Here is a 13,831-nt window from a genome sequence, read left to right as displayed (position 1 = left end):
TTCCCCAATCATAATAAAATACTCCACACACAAGAAATGATGAATGTCCACACCAGGGAATATGCGTTTTTGTGTTGAAGTTTAGTCAGAGTTCAAATTGTAGGTACTGTATAAGTACAGTAGAGAGCATTGCCACCCATAGTATCTCTCTGAGTGACAAAGCATAATCATTTCACATATATAGTTGAATGTGTACAGCATAAAATACATTAGTCACATTATGATTGGACAATTAAACATAACATGGATATCAGATGTTGTTGTGACTGAGTCTCGTGGACTCAGAAGCCAAGGATGTAGAATGTTTTGGCTATTCATTATCCCGTGTCCTGGACACTTTGACATTTCGCTGGTCAATCTTTCTGTCCCTGGAGTGGGGCAGATTCTCGTCTCGTGCATTAGTTATCAGATCAAAACATCATGGCATTGACTTTTAACACTGAGAATGATATCTATACCATATTAAACATTTTAATCTTATCAATCCCCCGTGAGATAGCATTTGAAGTGTTAAAGGGTCAAAGGATAATAAAACAACAAGGGAAGAAAACATGGGTTAAACTTTTTAAAGGTATTTGAAACAGAACATAATAATTGAACAATTTAAGTCAAAACATTTCGATAGCTTTAAGTTTTTTAAAGAGGAGAGTCAAAAGAACTGTATATTTCCAAAGGTATTTAAGTCTTTTAAAGGTATTTAAATCAGAATACAACCAAAGGTAAAAATATTTTGATAATGAAAGATAAAGGACTGTATAATTTGGAATCATTAGGGGGAGTGCGTCAAAGGGCAGTCTGAGATTAAACCAAGGATATTTTCTCTAATAAGGCCTGTTTAATTTGGGGCCTGTTTAAATTTAGATAACATGATTTAGAATATTTTTATGAGAGTGAGGAGACAATCACACGTTCCTTAAAATATATTGATAGAAAAAGGAAACCTTTGATCCATCAATAACAAACATTGTCCTGTCGCACCATGACAAACTTTATCACTAAATTTAGAATCTTTCCAAAGTTTCTTCACAGCCTCACCTGGGTTGATGGTGGGGTGCACTACAAAGAGTGCCTTTAATGAAAGAGAATATATATATATATATATTTTTTAAGTTTTGATTTGTTTGGTGAAGTCGCCTCACCTGAGATTGACGAATGTAGAATTTTGAAAATTTGATTCTTTATCACGTGTGGTGGAGCGGTCATGGTCCATTCCTTGCTTGACCTATGACCTTCGCGATATGTCCCAGCCAGGGTGGACCTTTTTTGACTCCACAACAGTAAGGTATAGGACCTCTGTCCTCATCATTTCAGTAAGGTTTTATAACCAATATGACATTTCAGTATTTAACTTTTCCAAGACGAGGCTATGAGATCTTATCAAAATAAGAGAGTTGTATGTTGTGACAAGACAGCTGTAAATATTAACAAAAATGATATAGGAACTCATGTGACTTGAATCCTCATACTCACGAAAAATGATCCTTCGTCACAGATCATGGGAAGAGATATGGACCATCTGTCATAGATAAGTCAATTAATCTGAAAAATAAAATAAACATCAGAATTACTTGGACGTTAAGACCATTGGGTGTATTTATGTATAGAAACGTTTGATTTGTTTTAGATATACATCACCAAGGGACACGGTTTGTGTCTAATTGTAATAAGTTTGCTCTGTTAGGGGTAAACAGATTTAAACATGGTTAAGCAAAGTGAAATATATATATATTCTGAAATAAAATGAGATGAAAACAAAATGAAATATGTAAATATGAAATCAGAAAATGAAATATGAATTCAGAAAATAAAATATGAATTCAGAAAATGAAATATGAATTCAGAAAATGAAATTCTCCAAACACATTCCCTCCCGTTTGCCACAGCCAAAAATATTGGGTGTGACAAAAATTGTTTTGTTTGGAGGATAATTTGTTAAAATATGGTTAAATGAGAAACAGATGGTACCGAGGTACAGTAGGGTACCGAGGTACAGTAAAGGACAATGACTCTGCTCACTGTCAGAGTTAGAGTGAGCTTCCAGGCCTGTGAGGGGGGAAGTGTACAATAGTTAGCGAGGCCTGTTTAAAGCCTCTCTAACCAGAAAATGAATGAAAATAAAATAAGAAAAAATGAAATAGAAACATAACATAATCATAATGTCTTTTTTTTTTTTTTTTTTCATAATGTGTAATCCCGTATAAGCCCAGTAGGGTTGTAATAATTGTGGAATTTGACTGAACGGGTTTGAATGGAGCCCAGCCATCTAAATTGTTTTTGGAACCGTCTCAGCCTGCTTTTACTCAAGTAAAGAGGATAAAGTATTACCAAAAATAAACCAACATGAGAAATTAAAGGTTGAGTAAAGCAGGGCTAGGCCTCTTCCATCCTTAACCCATACTGCAGTTTATGTGTTAAGAATGGTAAAAGTAAATGTTTTTGGTTCATGTCCATAAGGTGTGGTTTAAAAAAAACAGGATTACTAAATAATTGAGGATCTAGAGTTAAAATGTTGAGTTGGCGACAGATCTCCCACACACAGACCCTCTGACCTTGAAGGCCTGTCTTCTAGCAGACCTGTATTATCAGTTGTTTTAGAAAGGAATGAAAACAAGTCAGTTGTTTACACGTTCTCTGCAAGAGGAACGGTTTTCACGACAAAACAGGAGGACAGGAGAAAATGGGTTAAAATAAAATAAACAGTCATGAAATTAAACTGGCTAAAATAAAATTGAAATAAAACCGTCAGTCCGTCAGTTAGTCAAGTTGAGTGTCAGTCAAGTTGGTTAGCGAGTTAGTGGAGTTCCTTCCACGATACCTGTCTATCCAGGTCGAGTCCGTCCTGTCCCCTAAAATGAAATAAATAAAGTAAAAATAATCCCTACCACATTGGTGAAAAAGAATTAATACATTAGGGAGAAAAACATTTGGAGAATTACATGGGGACAGATTCAAATATAACCCCAGCGTTGGTTGTTATCAAGTACGAGTGCAGTCATAACAAGAGTGAATGAGATCCCTTTTTAGAGAGAGAGAGAGAGAGAGAGAGAGAGAGACAGTCATATGTGTAAATAATTCCTAGTTTTGCAAACCAGGCAAGTGAGTTAGAACACAAACAGAGGGAGAAAAACCCAAGACAGATTCAAATATAACCCCAGCACATTGTTATCAAGCCCTGTATTAGAATGTAAACAGTAGATTATACAGAACAAGAGCGAATGAAACCCATTTTTTGAGAGAGAAAGAGAGAGCAAGGTCACACAGAAACTGAAACGGCTCGTGGCCTCTCAAGGTAAAAATAAGAAAAAATGAAAATAAAAAAAACAATTCCAGCCCCTCATAGTTTTTTTTATAAGCAGCGTAAGCAGCTCACGCGAGCAGCAGGCATTGAGCAAGCAAGCAGCATAAGCCAAGCACATATTGTACCATATTGCACACAGAAGTAGCACCGCTCACTTTATACTTGGTTTGATTTTCCTGCTTTCATAATAGACAAACCGAAATGTAACCAGGGGAGGAAAATTGGATTAGAGATGATTAGACAGACATAGATTATCAAAAACATTTAACACACAGGTTTGTCAGTCAGAACTTGATTTTTCTTTTTTTTTTCTTCAGAAGTCGTTCTTAGTCAAAAGTAAACAAAATATATAGTACCATTATCTCGGGGCGTCCCAAGGGTCAAGAGTGTTTGTTCTTTTCGGGACATTGTAATCCATGAAAGTCACGTAGCAGATCGACAAGCTCACAACGCGCCCCATCGCGTTGTGAGTGAAAGGCCAGCCAGGTTCGGCTGGGGGGGGGGGGGGGGGAGCTCTGTCAAGCCCTTCAGCATCTTGAAAACATTGCTTGCGTCCTCTGTTCCTTCCTGATGAGGTTCGAACATCCAGTGGCAAATAATGTCCGATTTCTCCACAGCTCCGCACATATCCATTGACATGTTCCAGGAAAAGTTTTAGGCAGTGTTGATAACTGGGAGTCCCCGATGATCTTCCAGAATGACTTGAGGTCCGGGTTAAAAAGAGGTTCTGGGTTTAGATTGTAACCTTTCATCCGTGTGGGTCCAGGTTTTACACGATAAAAACACTGCTTCTCGGAGCAGGGGGCTTTTTTAGCTTGAATGGTCATGTTTCTTAAAAATGTTCTTAGGAGCGCTGAGATAAAAAGCTCCTGTATTCAACATCTCAGAGTCGCCTGAGACGGAAATAAAATAAAATAAAATAAGATAAGACTGAGACGAAAACAAAGACGTGTAAGCGTAAAGCATGAAGATTTCCGTCAGAACGTTCTGTTCTGGAACATAAAGGAAATCTACCAATTAAAATAACCACGCTATTTCTTATGTGATTAAGTAGCTGGAAACAGCTATTATTAATAAAATAACCACGCGATTTGTTATGTGGTTAAGTGGCTGGGTTATGCACTGGCCAAGAGATTCTCCCTTCAGAACAATTGCTTTTGTTCTGGGTACACTAAACAAAATCGTGTAAAGATTTCCTTCTGGACAGAAATAACTTTCGTCCTGGCAACACTAAACTGGAGTCTCGTGCTAAATAACACCAACTAATAATATGGACAAGCATGAATCTGTGACCAACAGTCTGCTATGTCCTCAGAACAGGAAACCGCAGTCCCTATTCTGTTACTCAAACGTGCAACGAAAAGCGATAAAACAATAGACTACAAAACATTAAACAATAAAAATGCAGCTGTGTTAAGAGCTAGCTAGACTCTTAAGACAGCAGGTATAAACGTATGACCTGGGTTCTGTTGAATTAGGACAGTGTGTGAGAATGAAGCCCGCCTCTCAAGTCTCTGTGAGAGAAACTGTCTGTGTCCGGTCCCTGGTGTGGAACGCTGTGCCAGAGCCAACCCTGGCTGCCTCCATTTCGGCTTTCTTCAGACCGTTGTGAGATTTTATCGATATGTTGATGTGGGAGAGAGTCATCATATCCGAATTCCTTTCTCCATATGGGCAAAAATGGTGCAATTGTGGGGCACCTAGAAACAACCGGTTTCATTTCCTCATTGTCTATCTTAGACATTAAAGCTGTTATCAGTTCATTCCCCAAGCTTTGAAGAGACGCTTCAATTCAAAGGTGTTGTTCCGTTTGTAAAAAGGTTGTTTAGATTTCGGCAGGTGTTTTCTGCCTTCCTGTGCCGCGCTCAGGAGGAAAAAACGTGGAGGGAGTCCTTTCAGTGTTACTCCGTGGGAGTCAGGGGAAACGTCTGATAATATCCTCGGCTGGTTGTTACTAGCAGAGATGAACGAAGTGGGATTCCAAAACAAACTGTCCAGCTGTATCGAATCCATAAACGTCAAATCAGTAGAAATCCGTAACTGGTTCTAGCAGCGGAGAAGACAAAATGAGTCCAACAATGTTGAGTCCCCAATATCTCCTCGGAGCTAATCCGGCAATCGAATGGGCCATTTGATGGAATTTTGGATCATATTCCATATGGATAAACAGTTTTCCCCAATCATAATAAAATACTCCACACACAAGAAATGATGAATGTCCACACCAGGGAATATGCGTTTTTGTGTTGAAGTTTAGTCAGAGTTCAAATTGTAGGTACTGTATAAGTACAGTAGAGAGCATTGCCACCCATAGTATCTCTCTGAGTGACAAAGCATAATCATTTCACATATATAGTTGAATGTGTACAGCATAAAATACATTAGTCACATTATGATTGGACAATTAAACATAACATGGATATCAGATGTTGTTGTGACTGAGTCTCGTGGACTCAGAAGCCAAGGATGTAGAATGTTTTGGCTATTCATTATCCCGTGTCCTGGACACTTTGACATTTCGCTGGTCAATCTTTCTGTCCCTGGAGTGGGGCAGATTCTCGTCTCGTGCATTAGTTATCAGATCAAAACATCATGGCATTGACTTTTAACACTGAGAATGATATCTATACCATATTAAACATTTTAATCTTATCAGTGTCCCTCTCCTTTTTTTATGACCTAAGAGTCAGGTCGTAACAATGTATATGCAGTAAGTTATATTGAGACTTGCAATGTGAGCAGGTCTTCATCTTACTTATACTGTCTTGTTGCCTACGCATCTGCTTGAGAGGAACTGGGTGTGCTGAAGTCTTCTTCAGCATCTTCATTCTACTGCTATGCCACCAACATGTGGAATGCCCTACCAACAAACATCCAGAAGTGTGACTCCTTACCCTCCTGTCTGAATTTTGTCTAAAGAGTCCTAGAAAGGCTTCACACCTAATAGGACTACCCCTTGTTGATTTTTGACTTGTTTATTATAGTATATTATTATTTTTAAATATATATATCCTTTTAAAAATCATTGTAAACTGTTACGGCTGCTAGTAACCCCAATAGTTAAACAGCCGGTAGGCTAAGCATGGGAGATTAAAAGACTGGATGACGCGCACCTTAAAACACTCACATCCACAAAATCACTCATAAGTTTAAAAATCAAACCTCGGTTCGAAGTGAAGCGGTGAACTTTTATTCTATAGTGTTCTAGAGCTATGAACTCTGTGATCTATACATTCTTCCAATTCTGAATGAGTGAATGATTTTATCTGAGGGCCGAATTATCATGTGAAGCTTGACCAATCCTCAAAGTATGGTCTCATTGGACATTTTTAATCATCCAATCATCAAACCGGGACGGACGTTACACACATATTCTGGATGTACAGGACAGATAAAACCTGTTCATTCTGGGCTGTAATGACCATATATGGACATGAACGGGACACACACGGGACACACATGTACGGGACAGATAAAACCTGTTCCTTCTGGACTGGAATGACCATATATGGACATGAACGGGACAAACAAAGCCACTCCTTGGAAGCGGCTTTCACCGCTTCAAAAATGCTTTACTCATAATTTTCAGTGACACCAATAATTACAATTATGCGATCAAATAATGCAATAAATATGTGTATGAAAATAAGTTAATAGCAGTGAGCAAACAACAATGAAAGTGCGATTTAGAGCTATAGAAAGTGTGTATGCGGTCAACAAAAGTTTCTCTCCCCCAGCTCACTCTACCTCCAAGAACACAACGAGCCTTCAAGGTGAGCATGGGAGAACTGTCTTTTGTTACCTCTGAGGCCACCTACAGAGACACACCCATGAAACGAGGTGCCAATGAGGTTCCTCCATCAATAGCCAATCAATTACCCAATCAGCCTCAGCCAAGTGCCCAAATACCAAATAAGCTGGCTCCTACATAAACCATACCTCTGTACAATCTGCAAACTGTTAATAAAGTATTCAATCAATAAATCAATCAATCAATCAATCACCCAAAAAAGATGTTCATTATGTTCATTCGTTGCCGGTCAGGATTCCTTTTTTCCAAATTGCTTTTGGTGCCGTTCTCCCTAATAGTTTTTTAGGCACATGCAGTCGCTTTGCACCGTTTGACTAGAGGAGCTCTCTGTGCTAAACCGCTCTGCAGCTCAGGTTGAAAGGAGTATGGGTTTTACACCTTTCTTTCACACAGTAATTTCAAATTGACTTAATAAGATTAATAGCACCTTTATTAACCTAAACCTCTTTTGCTAATTAATTAACCTCTCACAAATTCCTGAATCATGGGCAGGCATTTAGACTTGTAATTACCTTAGCAGTCTGACTCTCTGTCTGACAGAGAGGCAACACAGGCCAACATGTTGCTATTATTGTTATATAATTGTATACTTGTTATACCAAAGCCCTTGTGTATAAGAAGAAAGATGATTATACTGCCCGATGAGGTTGTAAACATCTTCATGGACAACAATGGAAACAAGCTTCAGCTTTTTTGTGACTTGACGTTGGCATTCTTAAGGTGCATTGTTTACTTTTGTTCATTATTAGATTGATAAAATGCCTGTTGACTGAAAGAGCAGATTCTAATTCATTATGCATACACGCACATGACAAGCATTATAGAATTCAGGGCCTCTTGATATCATTTCTTATATGAACCTTACTATAAAGTGTGATTTTGTGTGTGTTTAGAATAAGCTGTAAAGTAACAACAAATGATTGTTTTTCATGCATGCATTTATTAACCTATTTCTAGACTTTTGATATTTATAAAATATATACAAGAAAGTTCTGACATAGGCCAGCAAATATGCCAGCCCCACAATGACATAAAAATACAGATTCATTTTCAGTCACATCTGAAGTGCATCCATTCATCACATCCAAAAAAACAAAAAAGGACGTTGTCTTTCTTTTTGAGATTTTACATAATTTAACATGCTTGATCTTGATCCTGAGAATTCCCTACATTGTCTCTGGTAACAATTTCAAAGCGTATTGTTTAAATGGTGGATTACATTACTGTAGTTTGGATCTGAGTGTTAGCATACACTTTCACTTCTTCCGATATACATTATTATTTTTGATCCCACAGCAAATGTGTAGCTTCATCTGTTGATCTCTTTCATGTGTGTGAATAACTATGTCCATTCATTGGAGGTCAGGTATATGTATATATATTTCTCCTTTTTTTCCCAAATTGAAGTTTCTTTCAATCCATGAAGATGATCATCCAAAATCAAGTAGATAGCGTAAAAGGAAAATGTCCATAACATCCATCTTAAGATGTGGTGGACACTTCTGTCTTGCTGGCAGACACTGAGGTCTCATCATCAACCATGCCACCCATTCCAATGGTCTGAAGCATGCAACTACGGAACTGGAAAGGAGAGCAAATGGGGCAAGTCAGATGTGAAACAAGGTGGTTTATAGTAGTTTGCTTAGAAACTGATGCATTTAATATTTGCAACAATACAACAACTACAACATTAAGGAGGACTCCTATTAGTTTTAGGTCTGTAAAATAACCGACCTGTTTGTTCATCAGAATGTAGATGACCGGGTTGAACAAGGCAGAGCTTTTAGCAAAGAAGGCAGGGATAGCCATGGACACAGCAGTGAAAGCAACTCCTTTGTTCAAGAAGAGATAGGCTGCGTAGCTGGCATAGGGACTCCAAGCAACCAAGAATCCCACAACCATGAGCACACACATGCGTGTGACTTCCTTCTCAGCTTTCTGGGTGGATGCTGAGTCCTGCTGCTGAGCTGCTGCCTGAAGTGGATCATGACAGAAATGACAGAAATGCGAATACATGTCCAAAGCTATATAGTACAATATAAACTTTCACGATCAGAAGCAACATGCAGTTTTTGATTCACGGTGGTGTTGAGGTAAATGTGTGTTCTGTTTTGTGATGCTACATAATTCCTGTATCACAGACCTATATACACTATGGGTTTAGAAACTATATGATTGTACAGTATGTAATGTAATAAGGAGTCTTACTGCTTTGACTGTCGCCACAAGGCTTCCGTAGGTGAAGAAGATTGTGACAACTGGAACAATAAAGTGGCAGCTGAACATGTACATGACGTATGATTCATTGTTGAATCCTGGAGCATTGGTGTAGTAATCTGGTCCACAGGAGCATTGCATCCCCTCAGGAATGTATCTGAAAATCATTAATTGAGCCAATTGAGAGCAATGATTAGAAAACCACACCAATTAAAAACATTCTGCTATGGATGACCTCTGGGACATTCAGTTGAACTCACCTGGACCAGCCAACAAGTGGAGGGACCGCACAGGCGGCAGCCATGATCCAGCTGAAAGTAACTCCAGCTCCAGCATGAGCGGCCGAGAACTTGAAGCTTCCCATGGGTTTGCACACAACAATGTATCTCTCAACAGCCAGCACCACCAATGACCACAGAGAAACTTGACCTGTATAGTCAATAGAAAAGACATTTTTAGCTCTCATTTGGAAAAAAGACCTTGACAGGCAACACAAATTGAAAGACCATTATGCATTTAAACAAAAGAGTCCAAATGTTATACCTCCGAGTGTAGCCATGAAGCCCTCAACGGCACAACCCATTGCTCCGAAAACAAAGTAGCCATTCAGAGCACTGGTGATGGTGATGGTGAATCCAAAACAGACCATGATCAGTCCAGCTACAGCCAAGTTTACGAGAATGAAGTTGAGAGGTTGACGGAGCTTCTTGTTCTGCATAGTGACCACCACTGTTAAAGCGTTGATGGGGAAGCCAGTGCAGATCAGGAAAAACATGTAGAATGCGAGTGCATAGTACGCCATTGGTGGCGCCAAGTAATACTGAGGATAATAGAAAGGACTTCGCACAAGCCCACTCCTGTTGTTCATAGGAATATAAAAGTTATTTCCTTCCGTGCCGTTCTCCATGTTGCCGTACATGCAGTCCCAGACCGTGCACTGTTTGACGAGAAGTGTGTGCAGTACTAAACCACTCCGCAGCTGATGTCGAATAGCGAGTGAGTTTTATACCTTTCTGACAGTGCGTACAAATTAACCTGTCTTGACCTAGATACTGTTAGAATAGCAAGGTTAATTTGTTGATTTGATTGTAAACAATCTAATTACCTATACTAATTGACTAATTTACTAATTACCCGATGGCTCAGACTCAAGGCTATGGTCTGCCTACTGCTGCTGCTACTAACACACACACACACACACACACACACACACACACACACACACACACACACACACACACACACACACACACACACACACACACACACGCGCGCGCACGCGCGCGCGCACACACCCACGTGCGCACCCATATATGGGCATAAAAACAGGTGACATCACAGTGATGTCAGATACTCAGAGCAGGGGTCATCAATATTAAGCCCATATCAAACAGGACTTCAAATGGGAATGCCCTTATATGGAGGCCACATCGGCCACATACCACACTAACAGAATCCATATAAGGCCAAGACAGATGGCCAAGACAGTCCGTATCTGTGTGGCTGGTTCTTTATTAACCTAAACCTCTTTTGCTAATTAATTAACCTCTCACAAATTCATGAACCATGGGCAGGCATTTAGACTTGTAATTACCTTAGCAGTCTGACTCTCTGGCTGACAGAGAGGCAACACAGGCCAATATGTTGCTATAATTGAAGTTATACCAAAGCCCTTGTGTATAAGAAGAAACATGATTATACTGCCCGATGAAGTTGTAAACATCTTCATGGACAACAATGGAAACAAGCTTCAGCTTTTTTGTGACTTGATGTTAGCATTCTTAAGGTGCATTGTTTGCTTTTGTTCATTATTAGATTGATAAAATGCCTGTTGACTGAAAGAGGAGCAGAGAGTCTAATTCATTATGCATACACGCCTACCACATGACAAGCATTATAGAATTCAGGGCCTCTTGATATCATTTCTTATATGAACCTTAATATAAAGTGTGATTTTGTGTGTGTTTAGAATAAGCTGCAAAGTAACAACAAATGATTATTTTTTCATGCATGCATTTATTAACCTATTTCTAGACTTTTGATATTTATAAAATATGTACAAGAAAGTTCTGACATAGGCCAACAAATATGCCAGCCCCACAATGACATAAAAATACAGATTCATTTTCAGTCACATCTGAATTGCATCCATTCATCACATCCAAACAACAAAAAAGAATGCTGTATTTCTTTTTTAGATGTTTACATAATTTAAAATGATTGATCTTGATCCTGAGAATTTCCTACAGTGTCTCTGGTATTATTTTCAAAGCATATTGTTTAAATGGTGGATTAAATTAGCTTGGATCTGAGCATACACTTTCACTTCTTCAGATATACATTATTATTTTTGATCCCACAGCAAATGTGTAGCTTCATCTGTTGATCTCTTTCATGTGTGTGAATAACTATGTCCATTCATTGGAGGTCAGGTATATGTATCTCCTTTTTTCCCAAATTGAAGTTTCTTTCAATCCATGAAGATGATCATCCAAAATCAAGTAGATAGCGTGAAAGGAAAATGTCCATAACATCCATCTTAAGATGTGGTGGACACTTCTGTCTTGCTGGCAGACACTGAGGTCTCATCATCAACCATGCCACCCATTCCAATGGTCTGAAGCATGCAACTACGGAACTGGAAAGGAGAGCAAATGGGGCAAGTCAGATGTGAAACAAGGTGGTTTATAGTAGTTTGCTTAAAAACTGATGCATTTAATATTTGCAACAATACAACAACTACAACATTAAGGAGGACTCCTATTAGTTTTAGGTCTGTAAAATAACCGACCTGTTTGTTCATCAGAATGTAGATGACCGGGTTGAACAAGGCAGAGCTTTTAGCAAAGAAGGCAGGGATAGCCATGGACACAGCAGTGAAAGCAACTCCTTTGTTCAAGAAGAGATAGGCTGCGTAGCTGGCATAGGGACTCCAAGCAACCAAGAATCCCACAACCATGAGCACACACATGCGTGTGACTTCCTTCTCAGCTTTCTGGGTGGATGCTGAGTCCTGCTGCTGAGCTGCTGCCTGAAGTGGATCATGACAGAAATGACAGAAATGCGAATACATGTCCAAAGCTATATAGTACAATATAAACTTTCACGATCAGAAGCAACATGCAGTTTTTGATTCACGGTGGTGTTGAGGTAAATGTGTGTTCTGTTTTGTGATGCTACATAATTCCTGTATCACAGACCTATATACACTATGGGTTTAGAAACTATATGATTGTACAGTATGTAATGTAATAAGGAGTCTTACTGCTTTGACTGTCGCCACAAGGCTTCCGTAGGTGAAGAAGATTGTGACAACTGGAACAATAAAGTGGCAGCTGAACATGTACATGACGTATGATTCATTGTTGAATCCTGGAGCGTTGGTGTAGTAATCTGGTCCACAGGAGCATTGCATCCCCTCAGGAATGTATCTGAAAATCATTAATTGAGCCAATTGAGAGCAATGATTAGAAAACCACACCAATTAAAAACATTCTGCTATGGATGACCTCTGGGACATTCAGTTGAACTCACCTGGACCAGCCAACAAGTGGAGGGACCGCACAGGCGGCAGCCATGATCCAGCTGAAAGTAACTCCAGCTCCAGCATGAGCGGCCGAGAACTTGAAGCTTCCCATGGGTTTGCACACAACAATGTATCTCTCAACAGCCAGCACCACCAATGACCACAGAGAAACTTGACCTGTATAGTCAATAGAAAAGACATTTTTAGCTCTCATTTGGAAAAAAGACCTTGACAGGCAACACAAATTGAAAGACCATTATGCATTTAAACAAAAGAGTCCAAATGTTATACCTCCGAGTGTAGCCATGAAGCCCTCAATGGCACAACCCATTGCTCCGAAAACAAAGTAGCCATTCAGAGCACTGGTGATGGTGATGGTGAATCCAAAACAGACCATGATCAGTCCAGCTACAGCCAAGTTTACGAGAATGAAGTTGAGAGGTTGACGGAGCTTCTTGTTCTGCATAGTGACCACCACTGTTAAAGCGTTGATGGGGAAGCCAGTGCAGATCAGGAAAAACATGTAGAATGCGAGTGCATAGTACGCCATTGGTGGCGCCAAGTAATACTGAGGATAATAGAAAGGACTTCGCACAAGCCCACTCCTGTTGTTCATAGGAATATAAAAGTTATTTCCTTCCGTGCCGTTCTCCATGTTGCCGTACATGCAGTCCCAGACCGTGCACTGTTTGACGAGAAGTGTGTGCAGTACTAAACCACTCCGCAGCTGATGTCGAATAGCCAGTGCGTTTTATACCTTTCGGACAGTGCGTACAAATTAACCTGTCTTGACCTAGATACTGTTAGAATAGCAAGGTTAATTTGTTGATTTGATTGTAAACAATCTAATTACCTATACTAATTGACTAATTTACTAATTACCCGATGGCTCAGACTCAAGGCTATGGTCTGCCTACTGCTGCTGCTACTAACACACACACACACACACACACACACACACACACACACACACACACAC

At 39.5% G+C, this 13,831-nt stretch overlaps 2 protein-coding genes across 2 annotated transcripts; both read right to left on the bottom strand.

Moving 5' to 3' along the window:
• Window positions 1-8,591: 8,591 nt before the first annotated feature.
• On the bottom strand, window positions 8,592-10,233 carry LOC308286476 (green-sensitive opsin-like; the record flags this gene model as incomplete). The annotated part of the gene is made up of 5 exons (XM_080727511.1): window positions 8,592-8,690; window positions 8,844-9,083; window positions 9,318-9,483; window positions 9,587-9,755; window positions 9,870-10,233. 5 exons carry the CDS (start codon window positions 10,231-10,233, stop codon window positions 8,592-8,594), a joined length of 1,038 nt encoding a protein of 345 aa, XP_080583637.1.
• Window positions 10,234-11,865: 1,632 nt separating this feature from the next.
• Window positions 11,866-13,507, bottom strand: LOC308286598 (green-sensitive opsin-like; the record flags this gene model as incomplete). The annotated part of the gene is made up of 5 exons (XM_080727683.1): window positions 11,866-11,964; window positions 12,118-12,357; window positions 12,592-12,757; window positions 12,861-13,029; window positions 13,144-13,507. 5 exons carry the CDS (start codon window positions 13,505-13,507, stop codon window positions 11,866-11,868), a joined length of 1,038 nt encoding a protein of 345 aa, XP_080583809.1.
• Window positions 13,508-13,831: the final 324 nt, after the last annotated feature.

This window comes from Nannobrachium achirus, assembly GCF_963921795.1.
Source record: "Nannobrachium achirus genome assembly, chromosome: 6".
Lineage (NCBI taxonomy): Eukaryota > Metazoa > Chordata > Actinopteri > Myctophiformes > Myctophidae > Nannobrachium > Nannobrachium achirus.
Note: the sequence above shows the minus strand (reverse complement) of the source record. Positions and strands in the feature narration are given on the sequence as shown.